Raw genomic sequence first — 27,462 nt, forward strand, 5'->3', positions numbered from 1 at the left:
GCAGCTGCTGCAGACTCGGGGAGCATTTTGCAGCAGAACCACTTCTCTGGTGGGCTCTGGTTTCTCTGATGGTGGAAGTAAGGCTCCCCCACATGTTTGTGCTCCTGCCTTGGGGCAACTGGAAAAACTGGTCCCTCTCCAGAGCTGTGGGGATGAGGAGATGAATTGTCCTGCACAGCAGATGGAGCAGACAACCCCAGCTGAGAGCTGCATGTCCTGGGGAGCCGTGCTCAGGAATGTCTTGCGACTGTGGCAGCTCTGGGCCCTTTCTCTAGTCGTTGTCCTGCTCTTTGGGCTCTGCTGGTGCCTCCAGAAAAGAAGCTGCCAGGATGTCAGCAGCAGTTAGAAGGAGAGCTCCAGCAGTGACATGGGGGTGGAGGAGGAAGAGGAGGAAGTGCTGAGGTGGTGGAGGTACTTCCACGGTGGTGGATGGTAGCCACTTCCTCCATGTTTTCAGGGAGCTCTTCTGGAATGATTTCTCCCTGGTGCTGCTACAGCCATCAGGATGAGCAGTGCCCTTGAAAGATGGAGCCTTCATGAGGACTGTGTTCTCTGCCCCCTCTTTGTTTCCCTGCAACCTGTCTTTGGGACACACCTCCCACCTTGCTTTAGGTACTGTGGAGCAGATGCTGGCAAGAGACATCATCGTCCGCACAGAGCTGGAGTGTGCCTTTGTGAGGGAATGGCTGCTGGAGAACACACTGTGCTCCTTCCACCACCCTGAGGATGCCTCAATCACCCCCTCCCAGGTCACAGTGCTGCCCTCCTCCCACTGCTGCAAACTCTGACCAGTTGACACCTTCAAGTGGACTTCTGTCATTGTGTTGACATCAGGCAGGGAGAAAGGTCCCTCAGACAACTTCCTAAGGATTTGGTAGATCAAGGCTGCCTTTATTGGCTTTTATTTTCTCTCCAACAGGATTCTTATGCTCAAGTCCCATTAGCTCATCTCACGGTAACATATTCATCCTTCATGGGTCCTTAAGATTTTAAGCTGCATCATTTGGTTTTAAACTGTTTTAGGACAAAATGCATGGGTTAGAGTAGGTAGAGCAAGCATGTGAGAGCTGAATTCTGGCCTGAGTGCAACCACTGGTGCTCCACTTGCTCTCTGGGCAAGCACGATACAGCAACACCCCTCGTGGTGCTCTACAAAGTTGCCACAGCACCTGGGGCCTGAGGGCACTGGCATCTTCTGAGGGGAAATTCTGGCCAAAGCACCACCTCCTGGGGGGAACATGTCTTTCTGTTTCTGAAGGAGACCCTTGAAACTGCTGAATCTTCCCCTGGGAGTCTGGCAAGCTGTGGGTGAGAGACAGAGGCAAGAGGTGAGGCAAACAGCTCCAGTGCAGCAGGGAGCACCCCATGGGGCTGTGCGTGGGGAAGGTGTGGGAGAGGAATGGTTGGCTGGCTCAAAACAACCAGGTGGGAAATGGGGGTGGAAGCAGGGCGAGCTCTGTGTCAGTGGGATGGCTGCTGCTCCGCACGCCTGTGGGCCACACCGAAATGGCGGCGGCCAAATGCACAGCCTGTCCCAAAATGGCAGATTGACCCACAGCCTGTCCCAAAATGGCGGATTGACCCACAGCCTGTCCCAAAATGGCGGATCGACCCACAGCCTACCCCAAAATGGCAGTTTGACCCACAGCCTGTCCCAAAATGGCGGACTGACCCACGGCCTGTCCCAAAATGGTGGATTGACCCACAGCCTACCCCAAAATGGCAGTTTGACCCACAGCCTGTCCCAAAATGGCGGACTGACCCACGGCCTGTCCCAAAATGGCGGACTGACCCACGGCCTGTCACAAAATGGCACTGCATATATTAACATTCTGTAGTCAATGCATTTATCCCTGGCTGTCCTGAACCTGCTTTCCTGTTGCTCCAATAAACTGTTCCAGGATCATTTCTGCGTGTGGTGGTACAGCTTGTAATTAGCTGACCCTCATATGCTGTATGCAGCACAGATAAATATGGACAAACTTCACTGAGATCTCCATTCATTCAGCAACTGCTGAAAGCACCGGGTGGTTTGGGAGCCTGGTGCATTTGTCTGTCACTATGAGCTGCCCCCCACCCCTGCAACAATGCACAGCCAAGAAGAGGAAGAAGTTGCCTATGTCCACCTCTTCTAATTAAACATCACAGGGGCTGGTAACACAGACACAAAGCTTGGAGCAGCAATGTGAACTCCTCCTCGCCTCAGTTTGCTGCTAGAGGGCAGACACTGGAAGTTCTAACATCTGCTCTGAAGGGACTGGAGCACTGAATTTTACTGCAGGGTTCTTGCAGGACTTTGAGTAGGTCTCCTTGGCCTTCTCAGCTCCTCACTTGTAAAATGAGTGCAAGAGAGACTGCTATTTCTGACCCACCCGAGGGAACCCACAGTTACAATGTTCAGCTGCTGAAATCCTCCCCCTGGAGCACCTCCGAGCAACAGGGAACTTCGGGTTTGTTTTTTTTTTCTTCAGATGGAGCAGCTAAATTCATCCACCTCAAAAGCTCTCCAGGATCCTTCCCTCAAAGGCTAGGGAGCCAGAGAAGGAAGGAAACCTGAACAGGCACTTTTGCCTTTCTAGTTGTGGAGAATCAAAAGCAGGTTGTGGGTTGTGGGAGGAAGGAGATGAGAGGCCAGAGGAAGCCAGGAGCTCAGCAGCCAGAGGCCAGATGCCCAGGGCTCTTAAACTCCTCTGACAATCTCCCCCCATGGTCTCAACAGTGTTTAAACATCCCAGACAGGGCTCAAACATGACAGAAATGAGGCTGTGTTTGTCTCCCGGGGGATTTCTGATCATTGTCATTGTGCAACAGGTACAGAATCCCAGCATGGTTTGGGTTGGAAGGGACCTTAAAGACTATCTCATTCCAAAACCCCACAGGCAGGGACACCTTCCACTAGGCCAAATGCAATGAAAAAACCAGTGACCATAAAGGTGATGGAGATCACAGACTTAGGCTCAGTCCTCACTCTCCCACAGGCCAGGTTGCCAGATATTGGGTGAAGCAAAACAACATGGCTTTTTGGTTATTTGTGGAAAACTCTAGTGGTGTTACATCTTCTGAAGGTGGAAGAAGCATGAAGGGACTCAAAAGATGACTTGGCAAAGGGAAATGGAAGTGAGACTATGCTGCCACCCCTCTGAAAATTAGGAAAAGGTCTTTCAAGAGCAATCCCTGTGAAGTGAGCACACGTTGTTTGTGCAGCAACAGGAAAGTGTAACCTGAGCGAAGCACCTTATCTCTGTGACACCTGGAAGGCGACTTGTGAGTCGTTATCGATGAGAAATACTTTGATCTACCAGGTGGGAGCAAAATGAAGCGATGCCACTTGTTTCTCAGGAGACTTCTCCACTCTGAGCTCCCCTGGCCCACCTGAGCTCACCTGCGACATCCAGCTCTCGTTTCAGATTCCCACCCCAGCAAAGCACCTGCGGAGCTGAAATCTACCTTGAAAAGCAACTGAAAAAAAAAAATCAAACAGAAGAAGAAACTTTCTTTTGTGGCAGGCAGAGACGTTTGGCCAGACAGCAGAGCCCTCTTCAGTCCAGTGATGGGTAGTGAAGAGCTGGTTGAACCAACGTGACCTTGCAGGCACTGGCAAATTCCCAGTTGGGCCAAACTGGGGTTTTATCTGGTGCTTGGGTCTAGCAGGCACTAGTGTCTTCAGGACAAATGCACCCACTCACTGTAGATAGAAGACAAGGATCTATCAAAAGCAGAGAGTGGGAAATGCATCATACAATCACAAATCACAATTCTAAGAGGAAGAATTTTTTCATGGACAAATCTTGGGGTGGAGAAGAAAAAAGAAAGGACAAAGGGAGGGATTCTAAAGCTAATAAATAATTTTTTTTAAAGTGATTTAACAAAACATGTCATCATGTGACAAGGTAGTTTTTCTTGCAAGCAGGTGCACTGCAGTTTTAGAAATATTAAATCTTAAGAGGTTTGCATTGCACAATAGATGGCAGCCAGAAAGCATGTTGATGTTTTTTGGCAGTGTTTCAGATGTCATGGTATTTTTTTTTTTTCTTTAAAGCTTCCATCAGCAGGAGGGAAAGCCGTGCCAAGGAAAAGGAATCAAATCTGGATGCAGCAAGACTCACATTCAGGCGGAGGCTCCCTGCCAGATGCTATGAGGCCAAATCGGAAACAACCACATTGAGCTCATTATGAAAACTGCACAATCAAAAGCCTGCAAAAAGGCAAAAAAAAAAATTAATCTGTTTAATACTTAGCTAAATTCTCGACTGTTGAACTAGATTTGAAGAAAAATTCATCATAATCCCCTCTTCCTGTTGAGAAATTCCTCCTTGTTCACGAGATGTCCATGAGATGGCAGGAGTGCACTCTCCTGCAAAGGCTGAAGGGACCGTGACACCGGCGCAGTTTCCTCGCTCCGGATATGGGCACTGCTGAGAAAACACTGATTTATCTTTCTATTTATTGCTGCTGGAAAGAGGTAAGGAAGCAGCATGAATGGGCACATCTTCAGACAAGAAATCCACTGGTCCAGTTTCCTGAGGATGGGAATGACTCTCTTTCATAAAATGGTTTAGATTAAAAGGAATCTTAAAGTTCATCTCATTCCAATCCCCTGCCAGGGCAGGGACAATACTCTGGACTGGGTTGCTCCAAGCTCCATCCAGACTGGCCTTTTATACCTCTTGCTTTCAGCAGCCTCTTGCTTTGGGTGACATAAGCCTGCTCACTGCAGGCCCTGAATCTACAAGGTCATCCCATGCTGTGCACGAGAATTTGGGAAGGGGCACCGAGAAACTGAAGGAGTGCAGTGAGAAAAGGATGCAGACATCTGCCAGAAAGAAATCTGGAGGCTGGGATTTAGAAATCACAGCTCCGGTATTTGTGGCTGGGGATGACTATGGAAAGAGCCCCTCAGGGATGTCCCAGTTTTCAGCTGTTTATTATCCCAAGTTCTCCACTCAACTGGGGCACAGCTGTGAGCCCGCCCCTGGTTAGGCAGGACCCATGGCAGCCCAGCTGTGGCCCAGCCAGGCCAAGGGATGGGCTGGCAGTTGTGCAAGTGCTTCCCTTGGCCAGGCTGCAGAAGCAACATCCCAACAAGAGACTGGTGTTCATGCCTGAAAAGAGCTCAGCTGCCCTGCCCCAACAGCTTCAAGAGAGCAGGTTGCATGAAGGAGCTGCTCTTTACATGCTCAAGGAGCATTAAAACCAGGGGATCTTCCAAGTTTTCATCCACTAGTTTGCCAAATCCATGCTGCCAGGACAGGAAAGCAAAAAGGATCATAGAATCATAGAATGGTTTGGGTTGGAAGAGACTTTAAAGATGACTTTAAAGATCCAGCTCCACTTCCATTAAGAACTCCAGCAGTCTCACACTGGGTCCTCTCTAGCAGAGGGTATAATTGGGACATGACAGCCCACACCTCTTCCCACTGATCCTCTCACTGCATCTGCACCGTGGGAGGACTTAGGAGATGCTGAGGGAGACCCCAAAGGCTCAGAAGATCTGTATTTTTTAGCAGAGAAAAGGCCCATTCCCTTTCCAGTGCCCCATCCCACAGCAGGCACTGCCTAGCAATTCCCAGGGACATCACTGGAGCCTGTAAACAGCTCTGCTGCAGGGAGACACTGCCCTCTGCAATGACCAAGAGATGATGTTGGTTAACTTTTCTTCATGTCTCCTTTCATCTTCCTGTAGATGTGGCACTTAGGGAGATGGGACAGTGGTGGCCTTGGCAGTGCTGGGGAAGGGGTTGAACTCCATGATCTCAGAAGGATTTTTCAACTTAAATGATTCTGTGATTCCTTACCCACCTCTTGGCTTTCAGGCTTTGGAATTCATGATCCCTGATGTGATTTGTAAGGTCGCTTTCCTGTTTTTTCAATTCCCTCACTATACTGCATGAGACATCAATTGGTATCCCAGCTCCTGGCTGCAGAACCAGCTTCACATCGAGACACACGGACCCAGTGCATCACATTGCACAGGTGAATCATCTCCAGAAGCTGATGTTTGACTGCATCCATGGACACTTGGCTTCCTGGTTGTAGATAATGCTCAAAAAGCAGTGGGACAGGAGCAGTGTGAATCCATCAGTGCATGACCCAATTACAAAAAAATCCTTCCCTGTGAGGGTGGTGAGGCCCTGGCACAGGGTGCCCAGAGAAGCTGTGGCTGCCCCATCCCTGGAAGTGTTCAAGGCCAGGTTGGACAGGGCTTGGAGCAACCTATTCAAGTGGAAGGTGTCCCTGCCCATGGCAGGGGGATAGAATGAGATGATCTTTAAGGTCTCCATTCTACCATTCTATGATTCTATGACCTGGCTCCTGAGAACCCACAGAGCCCTGGGGACGGCAAGAGGGTGTCATCAGGATGCAACAGCTTTGAAAATGAGGGGAGAATAGGGTGGGAATTGTCCCCCCCCCCCCCATGAGATCTCTATCACTCATGAGGTTAGTGCCCCATTTCCAAACACATGCAAACCCACAGGACTTGGCACTCCAGTGCTAATCTTGAACCTTCAGCCTGACTTGAATCACTGCTGCTCTCTCCATTGTTTAAATAAATTATTAGAAAACCTCTGCCAAATGCATAAATCCCATCCTAATGCCCCCTGATGTCAGAGGGAAGGTGCCTGGTAACATTGTTGGTCCTTGGATCAGGCCTCAGAAAAGCAGCTGCAAGATATTAACCCACAGGCCCCGAAATTCATCTTTGCTTTAACTCGGTCTAAACCTTTGTAAATAACTCACGATAGGTCAGGGAAAAGAGAAGCCAACAGCTCTGAACCGGCTGTGTTCCCCTGTCCTATAAAATCAGCTTACACTCTTTGGAGAGAGGAAACAAATTCACCCAGAGTGGTGGCAGTTCCCTTCCCACAAACCAAACTGTTCAAGAAGCACAGAAATCACTGTGATGTTGCTTCACCTTTTTCCAGGGCTGATAACAATTTTCTCCTTGTTCTGCTCAGCATTCCCACAGTGACTGTTTCCTATCACTTCCCAGTTGCCAAGAAATCCCCTCCTGCTGCTGCAAGAAGCGTGACAGCTCCTAGCAACTGTCTCCTCATGGCAGGTAAAAGCAAGGTAGGAGAGGAGCAGGTATGTTTTCTTCTGGCATGAGATATCATGGGCAATGTGGTCATCTTGAGGGGTATCAGGCTTTAGGAGGGTGGGTCTGTCCTAGCTTGGGGGAATCATGCCATCATCCTCTGGCTTCAGTTGTGCCAACCAGCACCTCAGAGTGCCACATTAAGATGAATTATAAACTGAACACCAATTTCTTTTGTTCTTTAAAGCGGTTCTGAAGGGGCAGGTGCTGTTACCTGGCTCAGCTGAGAAAATTGCTCGGCGCTGCAGCAGTTTGTGTCGTGATTATCAGCTCCCCAACTGGGAAAACAATGGTTCAATAGGGAATTACAGAGGTGGAACAGAGTGAAGATGGGCGGTGATGGCTGAACACCATGAGAAGATCTCCACAGGCAGAAATATGGAAATTATAGCATATTTTCCACGATGCAAAGGGCAGGATTCCCGTGCAGTGTTGGCATATGCAGAGCAGCTGGGAAAGGTGGGGATGGAACGTACCACGCTGTCACTTCTGGGGAAAGCAGCCAAATGCACTGACAGTTCTCATGTAGGCTGGCTCCAAACCAAATGGCTTCCCAGCAGGATTTCCAAATTACTGCCTTGACCACCACATGTGCTTCTTCCACGGTCTGAAAATCCATCTATGTAAATGAACATTCCTTCATTGTACCAGGATAATTAATTTCTGCCCTAAAGTGCTGCTTTCCAGTTCGCATTTCTCTGGTCCCTGTGAGGATCTTAACAAGGCTGAGAAGCCTCAGGCCTCACCCTGCCTGCATCGAGAGCTGTTTAACTGCTTGTGACTCCTCTCCCAAACCTCCCAAACCCCCTTGGAGGGGGCACCTCCACAGGCCAGAGCTTTGCAGAGCCCATCCAATTGCATTGCAGGGATGAAGGGCATCCAAGGGCTTGCTTAAAGTGCTGCTGAAATGTGGTCTCCTCTGGAATGAAACACAATCATTGATTAACAACATGCACAATTAGCCTTTTAAAGTCCAGCTCGAGGAGAAATTGCAGACAGGAGCAGTCATGGCATGAGGAGGGCAGAGCATCTGGCTCCAGATCACTGCTGAATTAGGTGTCGGAGCAGCCTGGATCCTAACAGCTGTGTTAAACCAGGTGCACTGCTGTTTTCCTATCAACAGGGATTACATTGGTTAAAACCATTTATTTGATACTGACTAATCGAGGAAGGCCCAGAGGAGCTGGGAAATGAAAGGGGTAATCAGATATTCCAGAGCTCTCCCACTCAGAGCACGCACGCGAAATGTTCAAAGCCAACGCGGTGCAGGTGCATATTCCCAAATGCAGGCTGGGTTGGCAAATGACTCTGTTTTCCATGGGAGCTACTGTGTCCACCAACAACTTCCCGGGCTCCAGCTGCCATCTCGTGGTCATATGAGACATCTCCCTATTTTTTTCCCCTTCTGATTACCACTGTTCGTGGCCCAAGCAGTACTTTTCCAGGATTGGAAATGTCAGAAATTTATGGGAAATGTTTTCCTCGGGAAAGCCCTGGTCAAAAGCATCATATTCCCAAATTGCAGTGGGTTTGACCTTCTCACCACACATTAGAGAGGATACTTGGTTTTCCATCGTTTGGAAAACAGTGACATTAGGAAAAGGTGGATTCCAAGGGAGTGGAGGTGTTTAACATCGCTCTTTGTCCTTGAAACCTCCAGGGAATTTTAAGCAGTGTTTAGCAGCACACTCAGGTTTGAACTTTGCTGCTGTCTTCCTCTGACTCCTGGTTGACATCTTCTGGCCCACCACCCCAGTAGGAAAGCTCCAGAAGGCTGTAGGATCTGCAAAGCAGGTCCAGCTATAGCACGCGGCAGTCCCTCCAAGCTGGTGGCTCTGTTGTCTCTTTCCTCTGAGCACTTGCTCCAGCCCTGCTCCATGCAGGAGATCCCCGAGCCATCTGTAGCCCCAGGAAATCCAGTGAAGCTCTGAAGAGGATCAGAGTCCATCTGCACAGAACAGCTTGTGGTACAGAGAGTCCCAGGGTAACATCCTGGCCCCAGGGAAGATGATGGGAGTTTGGCTGGTTTTGAAACAGGACCAAGGTTTTTTTTCCAATGTGATTCAGTGTGTCAGCAGGACTTACAGATGCTCATGGGGCTGCTCTGTGCATAAAATAAGGCACATTTAGAAGGGACCTTAAATACTATTTCATTCCACCCTGTGCCACAGGCAGAGACACCTTCCACTAGACCAGGTTGCCCCAAGCCCTGTCCAGCCTGGCCTGGAACACTTCCAGGGATAGGACTGCCACAACTTCTCTGGGCAACCTCTGCCAGGGCCTCTTCACCCTCACAAGCAAGAATTTCTTCTCAAAAGCAAAGCCAGGATCTCATGTCCCAGTAGGACCCTTGGACCAGCTGCTGTTACAAAATGTTCATGTGTTGTGCAAGGTCCTCGGATCAGAAAAGGCCACTTTCTTTTTATACACTTTTCTCATTTAGAGTAGATATTGAGTCAAACCTTCACAGCATATGATAGCAATAAAATCCAAACGTTTTCCCTCGTAAAACTGGGATCTGCAAAAAACAAAATTAATGGGACTTACAGGCTGAAATAGAGCAGTAAATGGGTAAGGAGAGGAGAGGTTGCTTAAATTTACTTCTAATGCCAAGGAGAGCAAGACTGGGTTGCATGCCTTCAGAACTAGGTCAAATTTCTTCATCCAGAGAGAGTAGTCAGGCACTGAACAGGCTCCCCAGGGCAGTGGTCATGGCCCCAAGCCTGATGGAGCTCAAGGAGCATTTGGACAAGCCTCTCAGGCATATGGTGGGATTGTTGGTGTGTCCTGTGCAGGGCCAGGAACTGGACTCGATGATCCTTGTGGGTCCCTTCCAAGTCACAGAATTCTATGAAATTTCACTGTCCAGCTCATAGAAGCTGGAGTAGGTGAGATAACAGAAAAATTCACATAACATTAGAACATCATAAACACTTTTGGGGGTCTGGGTTGTTTGGTTTTTTTTTGGTCTGGTTGGTTGGTTTTGGTTTGGGGGTTTGTGTATAAACAAAACATACACACACAAAAAAAGTGCCAAAGGCTCAGTCACAACAAAATGCACATGAGGTGCACCATATATTTTGAGGTGAGTCCTGATTATTGCCTCTCAGAGGCTCCATCAGCCACCTTGCTGTTGTGCAGGACTGATGCAACATTCCCGTAATCTTTGCATATCCCACTGGCAAACAAGTCCCTTCTTATCTCTTCTTATCCTTCTAACCTGCTTCCCAATCAGATGAAAGCATATTTCATGTGCTTTGTTCAACTCAGTGATAAGAATCACCAGCAGGAAAGGAGCTCAGCTGCCAGGTAAGCAAGGTTTGTAGCAGTATTTTGCTGCAGGAATGACTAAATAAATCCTCATGACAACACTGGTGAATTTGTCTTCAGGAAAATACCTGAAGGCGTGAGCTTCAAAACAAAATACTGGCAAAAATATTTGCAAGGCAGTTCTGCCCTTTGGGGTTTCTTCTTCTACCATCAGTCTTGGCCATGAGACCTCATCCTCTTCTGGGATTCCCAACCACCACCACAGGACCAGCAACATCTGAGCTACATTTATACATGGCTGAGGTGCTGGTGAACTGTGAGGATTCTCTGTGAAGATGGAATCACAGAATCATTAAGGTTGGAAAAGCCCTCTAAGATCATCGAGTCCAACCTGTACCCCAGCACTGCCACGTCCACCACTGACCCATGTCCCCAAGTGCAAAATCCACACGGCTTTTAAATCCCTGCAGGGGTGGTGAATCCACCACTGCCCTGGGCACCTGTGCCAGGGTTGAAAAACCCTTTCCACGAAAAATTTTCCCTAATAGCCAACATAAACGTCCCCTGGTGTAACTTGAGGCTGTTTCCTCTCCTTCTGCCCCTTCTTTCCTCTCCTTCTGAACCTTGACCCCAGTTTCCCCCTCCAGTCAGGGAGTTGCAGAGCCAGAAGGTGCTGAGAGGCGTATGTGGGGTGAGGGCGTTGCTGCTCCTTCTGAAATGCATTTTAGCCTCAGCTCTGATCATTCTGAGTGGTATTATTTTTCTCAGGTTTGAATATTCATATTATTATGCCTTAATAGAAAACCATTTGCAAACCAATCAATGCCCAGATTTTCTGCCTCTGTTCATGTTTGGAAGTTGACTCTCAGTGGACCATATGAAGGTAAATGAGCTGCAGGTTTGAGATGGGAAGCAAACTTCCAAATACTTGACGTTCTCGGGTCCTCCAATTCAGTGACATTGGGAAGTTTGCAACTTCTTTCAGCTCCTTGAGTTGAGGAATGGGAAGTCAGGCTTTCCTGAACTTAGGAGGATTAAAAGTCACATTTTGCTGGGCCTTGCCAGCCAAGCTGTTTTTGTGCTGCAGGTCATGACTTCCAGGAAGAAATCAGGCCAGGAAGGAGCCACAGCTTCTGCCTTGGCACAGATGCCAAGCCTTGTCCCCAGTGGCTGCAGCCGCTTTTGGGAATGGATTCCTTCTGAGCTGGGGCAGGTTGGTCGGGCTGGGGGAGGCCCCAGGGCCCATGGCAGTGTGTCACAGGGCCCTTTGTGACACGGTGGCCGTCGCCCAGGGGATGGGCCGGTGTCCTTTGTGACCCGTGGGGATAAAGGTGTCGGCGGCAACGCGGCCACGCCACCGTGCTCGGAGCGGGCGACTGGGCAGGACGGGACAGAGCGGTGCTGTGAGGAGCCTCCTCGCAGCCAACTCCTTTCTCGTCGACCAGGAGCGTTTCTGAGAGTTCTTTTTCGATCAACTTCCCTCGAGGCCACACCACAGGAGTTGAGGACCCGGAGCATTTCTGAGGTGACCCCACTCCCTGTGGGAGTGGCCCTCGAGGCCAGGCCACGGGCCTTGGTGACCCGGAGCTTTTCCGAGGAGTCACCAGTCCCTGTGGCAGTGGCCCTTGAGGCCATTTTTGGAAACTTTGCCACCAGGGGCTGTTCCAAGTCATCAGCAGCCACTGTGGCAGTGGCCCTTGAGGCCATTTTTTGAGACTTTGCCATCAGGGGCTTTTCCAAAACATCGCCAGTCCCTGTGGCAGGAGCCCCGCAGGCCATTGAGTCACACTTGGCCGCCAGGGGTTTTTTCCAGGTTTCTCCCCCGCAGGTGCCCTCAACACCAGACTGTGCCATGGCGGGGGGATGCTTCGGCCTGTGCCGGCTGCTCCGGAGGAAGAGGAAGAACAGGAGAGGCCCTGGAGCTGGCCCAGCACAGGAAGCAGAGGAGGAGGTGCAGCACTTCCAGCCACTGCAGCAGGGTGAGTGCTGGAGCTGGGCCCCAGGGATGGTGGCTGCAGCCAGCTGGGCCCCTTGCCGTCCCCTCTGGACATGGCCAGGGAAAGGGAGGGGAAAGAGGGTCCAAGGCTGATCCCCCCGGCATCCGTCCTCCACTCCCTGGGCATCCCAGGGCCGGCCCTGCCTGTGGAGCACAGGGCTGGGCTGTGTTCTCTGGCCTCTCCCATGGCCCCTTAGCTCTGACTGCGCTCGCTCTTTGCCAGATCCAGGCCGGGACCGCCCAGAAGAGCAGGACCGCGCCCGTGGCCGCTTGCGCAGGGCAGTTCAGGTACCTGCAGCCATCCCCCCCCTGGGCTGGGCCTGCTGTCCCTGCTCCGCCTGGCACTGCTGTCAGAGCACTCCATGCCACTTCTCTCTCTTCCCTGCCCTTTCTTCTCCTGCAGAGGTTGCTGAAATTCATTGGAGTTCGGCACAGAACAGCCACGACCGCACCGCCCGAGCTCCCGGCACAGCCTGACACCAGCGCAGCCGAGCTCGAGGTGGAGCCGGATGTCAGCACTGCACCGAGGGACTGTGCAGCCAATCATGACATGGCACCCATGGATGGCACCGCAACCTCAGACATGGCAACAGCTGATGGCACAGACACCACCACCATGGCAGCCATTGATTGCGCAGCCAACTGTGGCATGGCAACTCTTGATGGCACAGACACCTCTGACACGGCACCAACTGATAGTAGAGAAATCTGTGACACGGCACTGATGGATGGCACAAACACCTGTGACACTGCACCGACTGACACCGAGACAAGCTCTGACACGGCACCAACTGATGTCAGGGCGAAAGCCGACACCACAACTGAGGGCATCACAAACACTGACTGCACGCCCATGCACAGTGTGACTGATGTTTCCAGTCTGGGCGTTTTGGAGGAGAAAACTGTCTCCAATGTGAATGAAGTAAGCAGCCTGTGGCCAGGGCTTGAGCCGCCCAGGGGTCTTGTGGCCCTCTGAGCCTTTGAGGCCAGCACAGTGTGGTGGGAAGGGAAGCCCTTCCTGCGGCAAGCTGGGCAACCTGCTGGCTCTAGCAGCTCTCACACTGTCCCCCACTCCCCTCCAGGTGCCGGCCATTGTCAGATCCATCCACCAGTGGCTCACGTGCCGGGTGTCTCCAGAGGTCAGGCCGCCCATTGCCATCCGCAGGCTGGCCCACGCACACCCTGGGCACGTGGTGACGACTCTCCTGCACTGTGCCCCAGCGTGTGACAGGTACAGGGCCCAGCTGCTTTGCTGCCTCAGGGCTCACCAGCCTTTACAACCCAGCACCCCATCCAGCCTGTCCCTCCTGGTCTGACAGACAGGTGGACAGTTTCAGCACCCTCTGGCCCCTCCACTTCCCAGCCCTGGCATGTCAGTCCCTGATCCTGCTGCCATGTGCCCTCCCTACCCCTCAATGCACCATGGCTCTGTCACCTGGGCCCCCACAGCTCCCAAGGCCCAGAGTCCCCTGACCCAGAGCTCTGGCTCCACAGAGCTGCTGCAATCCTGTGGAGGACCATCGCCTCCTCGGCCACCACAGCGCACGAGGTGCTGCCAACGCTGCTCGGGGTGATGGAGGACTGGCCACTGCACAGCGTGTGCACCTCCAACGGGGACCACGTGGACGTCTTTGCTCTGGCTGTGAGTTTCTGGAAGTGGCATTTCCTCCTCCCCACGTCGCCTCTCCAGCGACTCTCCATCTTCCCCCACCCTTGCATCTCCCTCAGGCCTTGGGCTGCAAATGGGGCTGAGGGGCAGGTCCAGGGGCAGCAGGCCGGCTGCTCCCCCTGGCTCTCCCTGGCCTCTCCCTCCCTCTGGGCACTGAGGGTGTCTCCACGGGGCTTTCTTGCAGGCAACCCTGGCCCTGTGGCTGATGGTCCAGGAGCTCCAGTGCCAAGATGCACTGTTCGTTTATGCCCCTCGTCTCCTCCTGGCTCTGCTCTGCCAAGTTTCTATGAGCACTGAGCAGATGCCACAGGAGGTCAGCACCTTCTGGAGGGGATGCCAGGAGCTACACGGCCTTCCCACCCACCCCAACAGGTGCTCCATGCCCGTCCCCTCTCCCTGCCGTGCCCTGGGGGCTGGGGCCAGGGCTCCCAGCCTGACATGGCCTTTGCTCTGCACACAGCTTTGTCGTGCAGACCATCCGGGCCCTGCTCTGCCGGCTGCAGTGGGACCAGGAGCTGGTGTCAGTGGAGCGCAAGCGTGGCTGGGACGCGCTCCTCTCTGCTGACACCCACCACTACGCGGTGGGGCTGCTGGCCAGGTGAGACAGCCTTGTCCCCACTGCCCCTGGCACCTCTGCCCTGGGCACGGGGCAGCCCACACAGCCCCTGTGTGCGTGGGACAGAGGGCCTTGGCACCAAGGGATGGCCCAGCCAGTGCTGGCAGAGCTTTGCCCACCCGACTGAGGGCCGAGGGTTCCCTTTTTGCCCTGACAGGGAGATGCGCCACGTGTTGGTCCCCTCCTATGGCCCGCTGGCAAGGCACCTGCTGGGGCTGCTCAGCACGGAGGGGCCCCGCTGGGAGCTGCCTGCCCTGGCCTTCCTTGTCGAGGTGAGCCCGATGGCCAGCGCTGCCTGGCCCCGCTGCCTCCCCCTCTCTGCCCTCTGGCAGCCGCAGCTGCCCGGGACGGTGCCTGCGCCCTGTGCTGCTGCCTGGGCCCAGCCCTGGCCGGCTCCGCGCTCCTGCCGCCCGCCCACCCCGGCACTGCTCTCTGCCTTCCAGGTCCTCAACTATTTGGACGTGAGCGCAGGTGATGACAGTGTCCTGCAGATCCTGGCAAGGCACCTGCAGAGCCAGTGCCCAGAGAGGCGGCGCCTGGCTCTGCGAGGGCTCCTGGTGCTCAGCGGGGATCCCTCCATGGTGAGAAGGGGGCAGGGGATGAAGCCACACGGGCAGCCTGGGGCTAGGGAGGGCAGTGGCTTGGCCTTGGCTGGGCTTCGGGAGCTGTGGCAGCTGCTCCCAGCTCTCCTGCCTCCCTCTTCATCTGCGATGCCGGTGGCACATTCGGGAAGAAGCCAGTAGCCTAGGAGGAGCAGTACTTCAGAGAGAAGGAGCAGGAGCAGCTCTCTGACTTAGGGAAACACCACGAGGAAGAGACCCATCACCACCAGAAAGAGATTGAGCAGCTGCAAAAAAGGAATTGAGCCCCATAAGCATAAGATCAAGCAGCTTAAAGATGATTAAGCTGGTGCTGTTGTTGACTGTGGGGACAGGCCCACTGTCCCTGTGGGACAGGCCTTTGGCCTCGGGGCCCCAGGGCAGCAGTGTGGGCTTGCAGTGCCAGAGTGGGGTTGGTGGGGCAGCTCTTCAGGGCTTCCCAGCACAGCCTTCTGTTCCCCACAGGCCAAAAGCATCTGCAGCCTGTCTGAGCCCCTCCTGGAGCTGCTGCGGGATGGAGATGGAGAGCTGGTCAGGATGACCCTCTCCCTGTTCCGGAATGTGCTCCAGGATGAGGAAGACAGGAAGGGACTCAGCTCCACTGCCCCGAGGCTGACTGAGGCGCTCCGGCCAGTCTTTGACAACGTAAGTCTCTGTGCCCCCAGCCACAGGCACTGGTTGCTGCCAGGAAATTTGGTAGAGTTTCAGGTCTGGGCCTGGAGGGCCTGGAGCAGGCAGTGCTGAGGTCTTTGCCTCTTCTTTGGCCCCAGGACAACAGCCACGTGCAGCTGCTGTCCATTCGCCTCTTCCGAGAGGTGATGGAGGTGCTGGCGGAAGAGGGAACAGAGCCCTGGGAGATGCAGGTGCGCCAGAGCCTGGTCCCACTGTTCTTCCGCTGGCACGACGAGAACCAGCGCGTGGCAGAGGTGAGCACTGCTGGGCTCTGGTGTCCCCGGGGCAGGGGCTGGGCTGCCTCCTGCCCTGGGGCCTCAAGGGCTCAGGCCTCCTGCTGCCCTTGGAGCAGGGACACAGGGGCTGTGCCCTGGGCTGCGCTGCCATGTCCCGCTCTCTGCTGCTCTGCAGGCCGCTCGGGAAGCACTGCTCTGGGCTACAAGCTTCCTCAAGAGGAAGGACCTGGAGCAGCTACTGAAGACAGAGCAGCCCTTCAGATTCTGTGACTACCTGGTAAGGATGAGTGCAAAGGCCCAGCCCCAGGCTGGAGAAGCCCCCAGTGCCCAGTGTGTCGGGTTGGCCCTGTGCCCCTGCCCACTGCTGCAACCACAGACACCCCCCTGCTCTCTGCAGATGGAAAAGGACAGGAGCCGAAGGGGCGAGCACCTGCAGCAGGCCCTGCCCTACCTGCAGAGCCCACAGGAGCCCCTGCGAGAGGCGGCCGTCAGGTTCATGGGTGAGCCCCAAGGCCGCGGTCCCTCCCCGCCCCGCTGCAGCTCGGCCCCAGCCCCGGCTGCTGCAGCGGCAGCAGGATGGGCCCAGGGATGTGCTGGGGAGCCCCGAGTGCCCTGGCGGCTGCTGCCGCCCTCTGCCAGCCCAGCCCCGGGGCCTCCCCATGCGGAGCCCCTGGGCCCTGACAGCCTCTGTGTTCCCAGGGGTCGCCGGCTGGCACATGAGGGAGTGGCAGCAAGACCTGTGGCCCATCCTCAAGGGTGAGTGAGGGCAGAGGGGCCTCCCTGGGGGCTGCCGGGGACCAGCACAGACCCTGGGCAGGGAGCTGCAATCCCTGCCCTGCCTGCACAGGGCTCTGCTCCCTGCACACCGTGGCCAGAGCACACACACATGGCAGGGGCAGGGTGCCCATTGGTGCCCAGCACTTTCCCGCTCATCCTCTTGGCCCCTGCTCCCTCCTGGCCGTGCCAAGAGCTGCCTGGCATGGTCCTGGCAGGAGGGGCTCCTGGGGTCCCTGCACAGCCACGCTCTGACCCCGGCTCCCTTCCTCTCTCTTCCAGGCCTTACAGCCATGAGTGACGACGACTGCCCCTCCGTCTCCAACATCAGAACTGCACTCATGGACACTTACAGCCGTGCCAGGAGACGACCAATGTCCCTGCAACAGCCCCGCAACAGCCCAGGGACCACTTCTCGGCACGGCTGCACCATCAGCTGATGCTGGACCCAACTGAGCCAGCCCGCAAGGCCAGGCAGCTCCTGGCCTCTGCAGCCCCAGCGACGGCTCCCTCCCTTGCATTCCCTTCTCCTGACCCCACTTCATCCCTCTCCTTGCCCTCACAATAATAAACATTTGTTTTCTCCCCCTTATCTGCATCTTGGTGCAACTGAAAGGGCACAAACCCTCAGCCCTGCAGTTCACGGGCCCGCTCCTGCCTCTCTTTTGCCCCCTGCACCGTGGGCACACACACCCTGGGACACGGGCATTTCAGGCTGCAAAGGGGCCTGTCCTGAAGGGCCACTTGCACAGCATTGTGCACTTGAAGATCTTGCTGATCTGCAGTGCTGGGCTTCCCCAAAAAAGCTGCAGACTTGGCTCATCCCTGGGGAGGCAAGGGGCTTGCTTCCCAAGGAAAGTGCTTCCCAAAGAAGCACTGTCTCCATTGGCAGTGGGTCTGATTTCTTGGACCCAACAGAGACTTTCAGGGCCTCCTAGAGGGTCTGCCAAAGGCTTACAAGTCCTGCGGCCTCCTTGTCTTTTTTAAGAGCTTTGTCCCAAAGACAGGCTCCGACTTTGTCCCATCGTTCCACATCACAGTGTATGGATTTATGTTAGGACAATTGTCACAAGCCCATGCTAACAGCCACTTTAAGTCCATAGCTGATAGCTCTCGCTGTTGCTTCCACAAATTATGTTAAATACTTGGATTACATTCTTATGCTCTCTGGGTAGAGAGTTCCCCATCATGTCCTCGGCTGCTTCCCTGCTGTCCAGCAGGAAGGTAACTGCAGTGCACCTGGGCTTCCTTTCAGCTCATCGTCCAGCCCAGCTACGCCGCGGGTAAGACGTCCTCCCTCTGGGGTTTTATTAAGGTCCCTGTTCAGGTGCCATTTGTGGCATGTTAAATCATGGACTGAGCTCTTTGGGGATACTGAGACCTTTCTTTGTTACAGTTGCTACCTTTTATACCATGTTAATGTTACTATTTCTATCATGCTTCTGCCCCCTAGTTCCCTAAGGCAGCTTTCCACAGCCTCTGCTCCTTCCCACAACCAGTCAAGGCCAAAACACTCCTGGTTGATCCTAATTCACTGAATGCAGCTGCTGCTGGCTTAACTTGTTCCCACAGAAGCCCAACTGGCAGGGGAACAGAGAGGCAGCAGCTCCCTCAGCAGTGCTCCAACAGCCCCCACAGCCCCTGGGCACGGCCCGAAATCCCCTCGCCGTGGTACCCCCAGATGCTCCATGGCCAGGTCACCAGGATCCCAGCCGAGGTCTCCTGGCACCAAGATGGGCCCTGAGTGTCCCCGGGCTGCTTCCCCGGTCTCCAAGCAAGATCTGCCTGGCACCCCTGATTTGGGAGAGCAAGTCCTTGCTGTGCTTTTGGGTTGGAAGAACTGTTTCTCTTCTTTGCTGCTCTGCCTGCCTCTGCTGGCTTGCTGGGTGCCTCCTGCAGCTTTGGCAAGGAGCTCAGCTCCGGCAGCAGCCCAGCTGTGCCATCCAGGCTTTTGAACTCCACGCTGGAGACAATGGCAAACAGACTCCACCTGGCAATCAGACTCCACCTTCTAATCAGTCCACTCCATGGGTGTGGAGGGGGAAGGGATGGGTGGAACCTCCCGGGGGGGGGGGGGGGGGGTGGCCTCGTGTCCCTCAGGGCAGCCCCAGGAGCTCACCTGGGCAAGCCCCGCAGTAGCTGTCAGTCCAAACCAGCCCGGGAAAACTGGAACAGCCACAGCTCCTGCAGCCCCACACCCAGCTCCCACTGGCAGGGACAGGGAGAACCCGACCCCTCAGCCCGGCCTGGAAGCCCCAGAGTGGCTGCTGGGTCACAGACCCCACCTGGGGGGTTGGCCAGAGGGACCGGAGCAAAGAAAACCAGGGGCACGTGTTGGCCTGGTGTGCTGGCCCTGCCACGGGACTGGGGAGAGCTGATCCTCTCCAGGGCTACGGTGGTAGCTCCAGCATCTGTCTCTCCCTCTTTCTCCTCCTCTCTTCTTGCTGCCTCTGCTTCTCTTTCTCTGCTCCTTTCCTGATGCTTGGGGTGGTTTGGAGCTGGAGGGATCAGATCTTGATTGAAGTGTGGGGGAATTGGTTGGATGTTGCCTTAAATGTTGTTGGTTTAGTGGATCTTGATTTCAGTGTTGTTGGTTTACTGGACTTTGACTGAGCTGTTGTGATTCCTAGGATCTGCTGAGTGAGGATTGTGGTGGAACATCTTTGTCCCGCTTGTGTGGTGTCCTTTTGAACTTTGGCCAAGTGCCCTTATTTGCTCCCCTAAAGTAAAAAAGAAATTCCTTGGGAACAAGCCCATGGCTTATTCTCTCGGTGCTATCTCAAGCTATTAAAGAACCCTATATCTATATATTAAAGTAAAATTCCCAGCCACTCCCATGAGCCGGCAGCTCCAAGGGCTTAGAGTCTTACATGACTCCACCACTGCCCTGCCCAGCCTGTGCCAGGGCTGGACAACCCTTTCCATGAACAATTTTCCCTAACAGCCAACCTAAACCTCCCCTGGTGTAACTTGAGGCTGTTTCCTCTCCTTCTGCCCCTTGATCCCTGCGAGCAGAGCCCAACCCTGCTTTGGCTCCATCCTTCTGTCACGGAGTGGCAGAGCCAGAAGGTCCCCCCTGAGCCTCCTTTTCTCCAGGCTGAGCCCCCACAGCTCCCTCAGAAAAGCCACTCCTCAGAAAAGCTCCCTGAAAACATCTCTCTTCCAGCCTTCTGCTCTGCAGATCCATGGGGATCCCTCCAGCCACACCTCACCATCCACCCAGCCTTTCCCAAGTGCATCCAGCTTGCTCCCAGCCAGCTGGTCGGGAGAAGGAAGCTGTCCCAACACCTCTACTGCCCACAAACCTCTTTTCTCCTCAAGAAATGAGAAATGGGCTCTTTGGGGACAAAGCCAGCATTCTTGGCATCCCACTGAAGCACACCTGGAGGGCACCGACCCTGCGGTGACAACCCCCTGGTGACACTGTCCCCCTGCAGCCACTTGGCTGCCTGGGAGGGACAGGTTTGTCCGGAAAGTTCTCAACTCATTGCAAGCCCAAGCAGCCCCAAGTGCCTCCCTGACAATTCCTCCCGTGTACTGCTGACAGCTGCTGCAATATTGCTCCTGTCAAGCAGCATTTAAGTCCCCTTTTCTCCCCAGCTCAGGTTCTCTGTTAGTTCTGGGCAATCCTATCACTGCCAAACAAAGCCCTCCCTTTCTCTACTCCTAGAGATTGGATGAAATTCCTGACTGGGAAGGTGCTGAGAGGGGTGTGTGGGGTGTGGGTGTTAATGTTCCTTCTGAAATGCATTTTAGCTTCAGCTGTGATCATTCTGGGTAGTTTTATTTTTCCCTGGTTTTAAGAGTCCTGTTATTATCCCCTCCTACAAAAGCGTTTGCAAACCAATCAATGCCCAGATTTTTTGCCTCTGTTCATGTTTTGAAGTTGACTCTCAGTGGACCACGTGAAGCCGAATGAGCTCCAGGTTTGAGATGGGAAGCAAACTTCTAGATACTTGATGTTCTCAGGTCCTCCCAATTCAGTGACATTGGGAAGTTTGCAATTTACTTCAGCTCCTTGTACTGAGAAATGGGAAGTCAGGCTTTCCTGAACTTAGGAGGATTAAATGCCAGATTCTTCTGGGCCTTCCCAGCCAAGCTGTTTTTGTGCTGCAGGTCATGACTTCCATGAAGAAATTGAGCCAGGAAGGAGCCACAGCTTCTGACTTTCCACAGATGCCAAGCCTTGCCCCAGTGGCTGCAGCTGCTTTTGGGAATGGATTCCTTCCAAGCTGGGTCAGGTTGGCCGGGCTGGGGGAGGCCCCAGGGCCCATGGCAGTGTGTCACAGGGCCCTTTGTGACACGGTGGCCGTCGCCCAGGGGATGGGCCGGTGTCCTTTGTGACCCGTGGGGATAAAGGTGTCGGCGGCAACGCGGCCACGCCACCGTGCTCGGAGCGGGCGACTGGGCAGGACGGGACAGAGCGGTGCTGTGAGGAGCCTCCTCGCAGCCAACTCCTTTCTCGTCGACCAGGAGCGTTTCTGAGAGTTCTTTTTCGATCAACTTCCCTCGAGGCCACACCACAGGAGTTGAGGACCCGGAGCATTTCTGAGGTGACCCCACTCCCTGTGGGAGTGGCCCTCGAGGCCAGGCCACGGGCCTTGGTGTCCCGGAGCTTTTCCGAGGAGTCACCAGTCCCTGTGGCAGTGGCCCTTGAGGCCATTTTTTGAGACGTTGCCACCAGGGGCTGTTCCAAGTCATCAGCAGCCCCTGTGGCAGTGGCCCTCGAGGCCATTTTTTGAGACTTTGCCACCAGGGGCTGTTCCAAAACATCCCCAGCCCCTGTGGCAGGAGTCCCGCAGGCCATTGAGTCACACTTGGCCGCCAGGGGTTTTTTCCAGGTTTCTCCCCCGCAGGTGCCCTCCAGACCAGACTGTGCCATGGCGGGGGGATGCTTCGGCCTGTGCCGGCTGCTCCGGAGGAAGAGGAAGAACAGGAGAGGCCCTGGAGCTGGCCCAGCACAGGAAGCAGAGGAGGAGGTGCAGCACTTCCAGCCACTGCAGCAGGGTGAGTGCTGGAGCTGGGCCCCAGGGATGGTGGCTGCAGCCAGCTGGGCCCCTTGCCGTCCCCTCTGGACATGGCCAGGGAAAGGGAGGGGAAAAGGGGGTCCAAGGCTGATCCCCCCGGCATCCGTGCTCCATCTCCTGGGCATCCCAGGGCTGGCCCTGCCTGTGGAGTACAGGGCTGGGCTGTGTTCTCTGGCCTCTCCCACGGCCCCTCAGCTCTGACTGCGCTCGCTCTTTGCCAGATCCAGGCCGGGACCGCCCAGAAGAGCAGGACCGCGCCCGTGGCCGCTTGCGCAGGGCAGTTCAGGTACCTGCAGCCATCCCCCCCTGGGCTGGGCCTGCTGTCCCTGCTCCGCCTGGCACCGCTGTCAGAGCACTCCATGCCACTTCCCTCTCTTCCCTGCCCTTTCTTCTCCTGCAGAGGTTGCTGAAATTCGTTGGAGTTCGGCGCAGAACAGCCACGACCGCACCGCCCGAGCTCACGGCACAGCCTGACACCAGCGCAGCCGAGCTCGAGGCGGAGCCAGATGTCAGCACTGCACGGAGTGACTGTGCAGCCAGCGGTGACATGGCACTGACTGATTGCACAGCAACCTCAGACATGGCAGTGACTGATGGCACAGACACCACCACCATGGCAGCCATTGATTGCGCAGCCAACTGTGACACGGCACTGGTTGATGGCACAGACACCTCTGACCAGACACTGGTTAATGGCACAGCAAACTCGGACATGGCACCAGTGGAGGGCACAGAAGCCACTGACACTGCACCTCTTGAGGCCACAGCCACCTCTGACACGGCACTGACGGATGGCACAGCCACTTTTGACACGGCACTGACCGACGCCGAGACAAGCTCTGACACGGCACCAACTGATGTCGGGGCCAAGGCTGACGCCACAACTGAGAGCATCGCAGACACCGACTGCCTGCCCATGGACAGTGTCACTGATGCTCCCAGTCTGGACATTTGGGAGGAGAAAACTGTCTCCAATGTGAATGAAGTAAGCAGCCTGTGGCCAGGGCTCGAGCTCCCCAGGGGTCTTGCGGCCCCTCAAGCCGGCTCTGCTGGGCCCCCAGAGCCTTTGAGGCCAGCACAGTGTGGTGGGAAGGGAAGCCCTTCCTGCGGCAAGCTGGGCAACCTGCTGGCTCTGGCAGCTCTCCAAGTGTCTCCCACTCCCCTCCAGGTGCCAGCCATTGTCAGATCCATCCACCAGTGGCTCACGTGCCGGGTGTCTCCAGAGGTCAGGCCGCCCATTGCCATCCGCAGGCTGGCCCACGCACACCCTGGGCACGTGGTGACGACTCTCCTGCACTGTGCCCCAGCGTGTGACAGGTACAGGGCCCAGCTGCTTTGCTGCCTCAGGGCTCACCAGCCTTTACAACCCAGCACCCCATCCAGCCTGTCCCTCCTGGTCTGACAGACAGGTGGACAGTTTCAGCACCCTCTGGCCCCTCCACTTCCCAGCCCTGGCATGTCAGTCCCTGATCCTGCTGCCATGTGCCCTCCCTACCCCTCAAGGCACCATGGCTCTGTCACCTGGGCTCCCACAGCTCCCAAGGCCCAGAGTCCCCTGACCCAGAGCTCTGGCTCCACAGAGCTGCTGCAATCCTGTGGAGGACCATCGCCTCCTCGGCCACCACAGCGCACGAGGTGCTGCCAACGCTGCTCGGGGTGATGGAGGACTGGCCACTGCACAGCGTGTGCACCTCCAACGGGGACCACGTGGACGTCTTTGCCCTGGCTGTGAGTTTCTGGAAGTGGCACTTGCTCCTCCCCACGTCGCCTCTCCAGCGACTCTCCATCTTCCCCCACCCTTGCATCTCCCTCAGGCCTTGGGCTGCAAATGGGGCTGAGGGGCAGGTCCAGGGGCAGCAGGCCGGCTGCTCCCCCTGGCTCTCCCTGGCCTCTCCCTCCCTCTGGGCACTGAGGGTGTCTCCATGTGGCTTTCTTGCAGGCAACCCTGGCCCTGTGGCTGATGGTCCAGGAGCTCCAGTGCCAAGATGCACTGTTTGTTTATGCCCCTCGTCTCCTCCTGGCTCTGCTCTGCCAAGTTTCTATGAGCACTGAGCAGATGCCACAGGAGGTCAGCACCTTCTGGAGGGGATGCCAGGAGCTACACGGCCTTCCTACCCACCCCAACAGGTGCTCCATGCCCGTCCCCTCTCCCTGCCGTGCCCTGGGGGCTGGGGCCAGGGCTCCCAGCCTGACATGGCCTTTGCTCTGCACACAGCTTTGTGGTGCAGACCATCCGGGCCCTGCTCTGCCGGCTGCAGTGGGACCAGGAGCTGGTGTCAGTGGAGCGCAAGCGTGGCTGGGACGCGCTCCTCTCTGCTGACACCCACCACTACGCGGTGGGGCTGCTGGCCAGGTGAGACAGCCTTGTCCCCGCTGCCCCCGGCACCTCTGCCCTGGGCACAGGGCAGCCCACACAGCCCCTGGGGGCGTGGGACAGAGGGCCTTGGCACCAAGGGATGGCCCAGCCAGTGCTGGCAGAGCTTTGCCCACCCGACTGAGGGCCGAGGGTTCCCTTTTTGCCCTGACAGGGAGATGCGCCACGTGTTGGTCCCCTCCTATGGCCCGCTGGCAAGGCACCTGCTGGGGCTGCTCAGCACGGAGGGGCCCCGCTGGGAGCTGCCTGCCCTGGCCTTCCTTGTCGAGGTGAGCCCGATGGCCAGCGCTGCCTGGCCCCGCTGCCTCCCCCTCTCTGCCCTCTCACAGCCGCAGCTGCCCGGGACGGTGCCTGCGCCCTGTGCTGCTGCCTGGGCCCAGCCCTGGCCGGCTCCGCGCTCCTGCCGCCCGCCCACCCCGGCACTGCTCTCTGCCTTCCAGGTCCTCAACTATTTGGACGTGAGCGCAGGTGATGACAGTGTCCTGCAGATCCTGGCAAGGCACCTGCAGAGCCAGTGCCCAGAGAGGCGGCGCCTGGCTCTGCGAGGGCTCCTGGTGCTCAGCGGGGATCCCTCCATGGTGAGAAGGGGGCAGGGGCTGAAGCCACACGGGCAGCCTGGGGCTGGGGAGGGCAGTGGCTTGGCCTTGGCTGGGCTTCGGGAGCTGTGGCAGCTGCTCACAGATCTCCTGCCTCCCTCTTCATCTGCCCAGGCCCTGTGGGACAGGCCTTTGGCCTCTGGGCCCCGGGGCAACAGCGTGGGTTTGCACTGCCAGAGTGGGGTTGGTGGGGCAGCTCTTCAGGGCTTCCCAGCACAGCCTTCTGTTCCCCACAGGCCAAAAGCATCTGCAGCCTGTCTGAGCCCCTCCTGGAGCTGCTGCGTGATGGAGATGGAGAGCTGGTCAGGATGACCCTCTCCCTGTTCCTGAATGTGCTCCAGGATGAGGAAGACAGGAAAGGACTCAGCTCCACTGCCCCGAGGCTGACTGAGGCGCTCCGGCCAGTCTTTGACAACGTAAGGCTCTGTGCCCCCAGCCACAGGCACTGGGTGCTGCCAGGAAACTTGGTAGAGTTTCAGGTCTGGGCCTGGAGGGCCTGGAGCAGGCAGTGCTGAGGTCTTTGCCTCTTCTTTGGCCCCAGGACAACAGCCACGTGCAGCTGCTGTCCATTCGCCTCTTCCGAGAGGTGATGGAGGTGCTGGCGGAAGAGGGAACAGAGCCCTGGGAGATGCAGGTGCGCCAGAGCCTGGTCCCACTGTTCTTCCGCTGGCACGACGAGAACCAGCGCGTGGCAGAGGTGAGCACTGCTGGGCTCTGGTGTCCCCGGGGCAGGGGCTGGGCTGCCTCCTGCCCTGGGGCCTCAAGGGCTCCAGCCTCCTGCTGCCCTTGGAGCAGGGACACAGGGGCTGTGCCCTGGGCTGCCCTGCCATGTCCTGCTCTCTGCTGCTCTGCAGGCCGCTCGGGAAGCACTGCTCTGGGCTACAAGCTTCCTCAAGAGGAAGGACCTGGAGCAGCTGCTGAAGACAGAGCAGCCCTTCAGGTTCTGTGACTGCCTGGTAAGGATGAGTGCAAAGGCCCAGCCCCAGGCTGGAGAAGCCCCCAGTGCCCAGTGTGCCGGGTTGGCCCTGTGCCCCTGCCCACTGCTGCAACCACAGACACCCCCCTGCTCTCTGCAGATGGAAAAGGACAGGAGCCGAAGGGGCGAGCACCTGCAGCAGGCCCTGCCCTACCTGCAGAGCCCACAGGAGCCCCTGCGAGAGGCGGCCGTCAGGTTCATGGGTGAGCCCCAAGGCCGCGGTCCCTCCCCGCCCCGCTGCAGCTCGGCCCCAGCCCCGGCTGCTGCAGCGGCAGCAGGATGGGCCCAGGGATGTGCTGGGGAGCCCCGAGTGCCCTGGCGGCTGCTGCCGCCCTCTGCCAGCCCAGCCCCGGGGCCTCCCCATGCGGAGCCCCTGGGCCCTGACAGCCTCTGTGTTCCCAGGGGTCGCCGGCTGGCACATGAGGGAGTGGCAGCAAGACCTGTGGCCCATCCTCAAGGGTGAGTGAGGGCAGAGGGGCCTCCCTGGGGGCTGCCGGGGACCAGCACAGACCCTGGGCAGGGAGCTGCAATCCCTGCCCTGCCTGCACAGGGCTCTGCTCCCTGCACACCGTGGCCAGAGCACACACACATGGCAGGGGCAGGGTGCCCATTGGTGCCCAGCACTTTCCCGCTCATCCTCTTGGCCCCTGCTCCCTCCTGGCTGTGCCAAGAGCTGCCTGGCATGGCCCTGGCAGGAGGGGCTCCTGGGGTCCCTGCACAGCCACGCTCTGACCCCAGCTCCCTTCCTCTCTCTTCCAGGCCTTACAGCCATGAGTGACGACGACTGCCCCTCCGTCTCCAACATCAGAACTGCACTCATGGACACTTACAGCCGTGCCAGGAGACGACCAATGTCCCTGCAACAGCCCCGCAACAGCCCAGGGACCACTTCTCGGCACGGCTGCACCACCAGCTGATGCTGGGCCCAACTGAGCCAGCCCGCAAGGCCAGGCAACTCCTGGCCTCTGCAGCCCCAGCGACGGCTCCCTCCCTTGCATTCCCTTCTCCTGACCCCACTTCATCCCTCTCCTTGCCCTCACAATAATAAACATTTGTTTTCTCCCCCTTATCTGCATCTTGGTGCAACTGAAAGGGCACAAACCCTCAGCCCTGCAGCTCACGGGCCCGCTCCTGCCTCTCTTTCGTCCCCTGCACCGTGGGCACACACACCCTGGGACACGGGCATTTCAGGCTGCAAAGGGGCCTGTCCTGAAGGGCCACTTGCACAACACTGTGCACTTCCAAGATCTTGCTTAAGGGTGTGCTCGTGTTCCCCAAGAAAACTATAGAGTTGGGTCATCCCTGGGGAGGCAAGTGATTTGCTTCTCTGGGAAACTGCTTCCCAAGGAGTTCTCGGGGAGGGAGGCACAAATGTCTCCCTCTGGCTCTTGGTGGTCCTTTCCCTCCTTGTGTCCCGTTGCACTTTGGAGAGGGACAGGGCAAGGGGCACTCATCAGCCTGTGGGGCAAAGCCACGCTGGGGCAGCTCTCGAGACTGCAAGCACAGCTGGCACTGCGTGTGCCCTGAGAACAGAGCTCCTCTGCCAGCCTCTGACCCACTG

At 56.4% G+C, this 27,462-nt stretch overlaps 1 protein-coding gene and 1 long non-coding RNA gene across 4 annotated transcripts; one reads left to right on the forward strand and one right to left on the reverse strand.

Moving 5' to 3' along the window:
- The first annotated feature begins 12,066 nt into the window (after window positions 1-12,066).
- Window positions 12,067-26,867, forward strand: LOC127463085 (maestro heat-like repeat-containing protein family member 6). Of its 3 annotated transcripts, XM_051772130.1 has the most exons (16): window positions 12,136-12,179; window positions 21,770-21,935; window positions 22,177-22,241; window positions 22,356-22,940; window positions 23,124-23,272; window positions 23,536-23,683; window positions 23,895-24,082; window positions 24,171-24,308; window positions 24,484-24,598; window positions 24,770-24,907; window positions 25,162-25,341; window positions 25,467-25,622; window positions 25,780-25,881; window positions 26,002-26,104; window positions 26,304-26,360; window positions 26,661-26,867. In XM_051772130.1, exons 2-16 carry the CDS (start codon window positions 21,809-21,811, stop codon window positions 26,816-26,818), a joined length of 2,409 nt encoding a protein of 802 aa, XP_051628090.1. In that variant the 5' UTR covers window positions 12,136-12,179; window positions 21,770-21,808; the 3' UTR covers window positions 26,819-26,867. The 3 variants fall into 3 exon arrangements, with proteins under 3 accessions (XP_051628089.1, XP_051628090.1, XP_051628091.1); XM_051772129.1 differs by lacking the exon at window positions 21,770-21,935 and having other exon boundaries at window positions 12,067-12,345; XM_051772131.1 differs by lacking the exon at window positions 12,136-12,179 and having other exon boundaries at window positions 21,723-21,935.
- LOC127463131 (uncharacterized) lies at window positions 12,827-22,848 on the reverse strand. The gene is made up of 3 exons (XR_007900664.1): window positions 22,727-22,848; window positions 22,529-22,627; window positions 12,827-12,938 (listed from the first exon to the last, which is right to left on the reverse strand). It is a non-coding gene; the product is annotated as an uncharacterized LOC127463131 (long non-coding RNA).
- Window positions 26,868-27,462: the final 595 nt, after the last annotated feature.

This window comes from Manacus candei, unplaced genomic scaffold (assembly GCF_025592945.1).
Source record: "Manacus candei isolate 608988 ecotype Guabito, Panama unplaced genomic scaffold, ASM2559294v1 h1tg000150l, whole genome shotgun sequence".
Lineage (NCBI taxonomy): Eukaryota > Metazoa > Chordata > Aves > Passeriformes > Pipridae > Manacus > Manacus candei.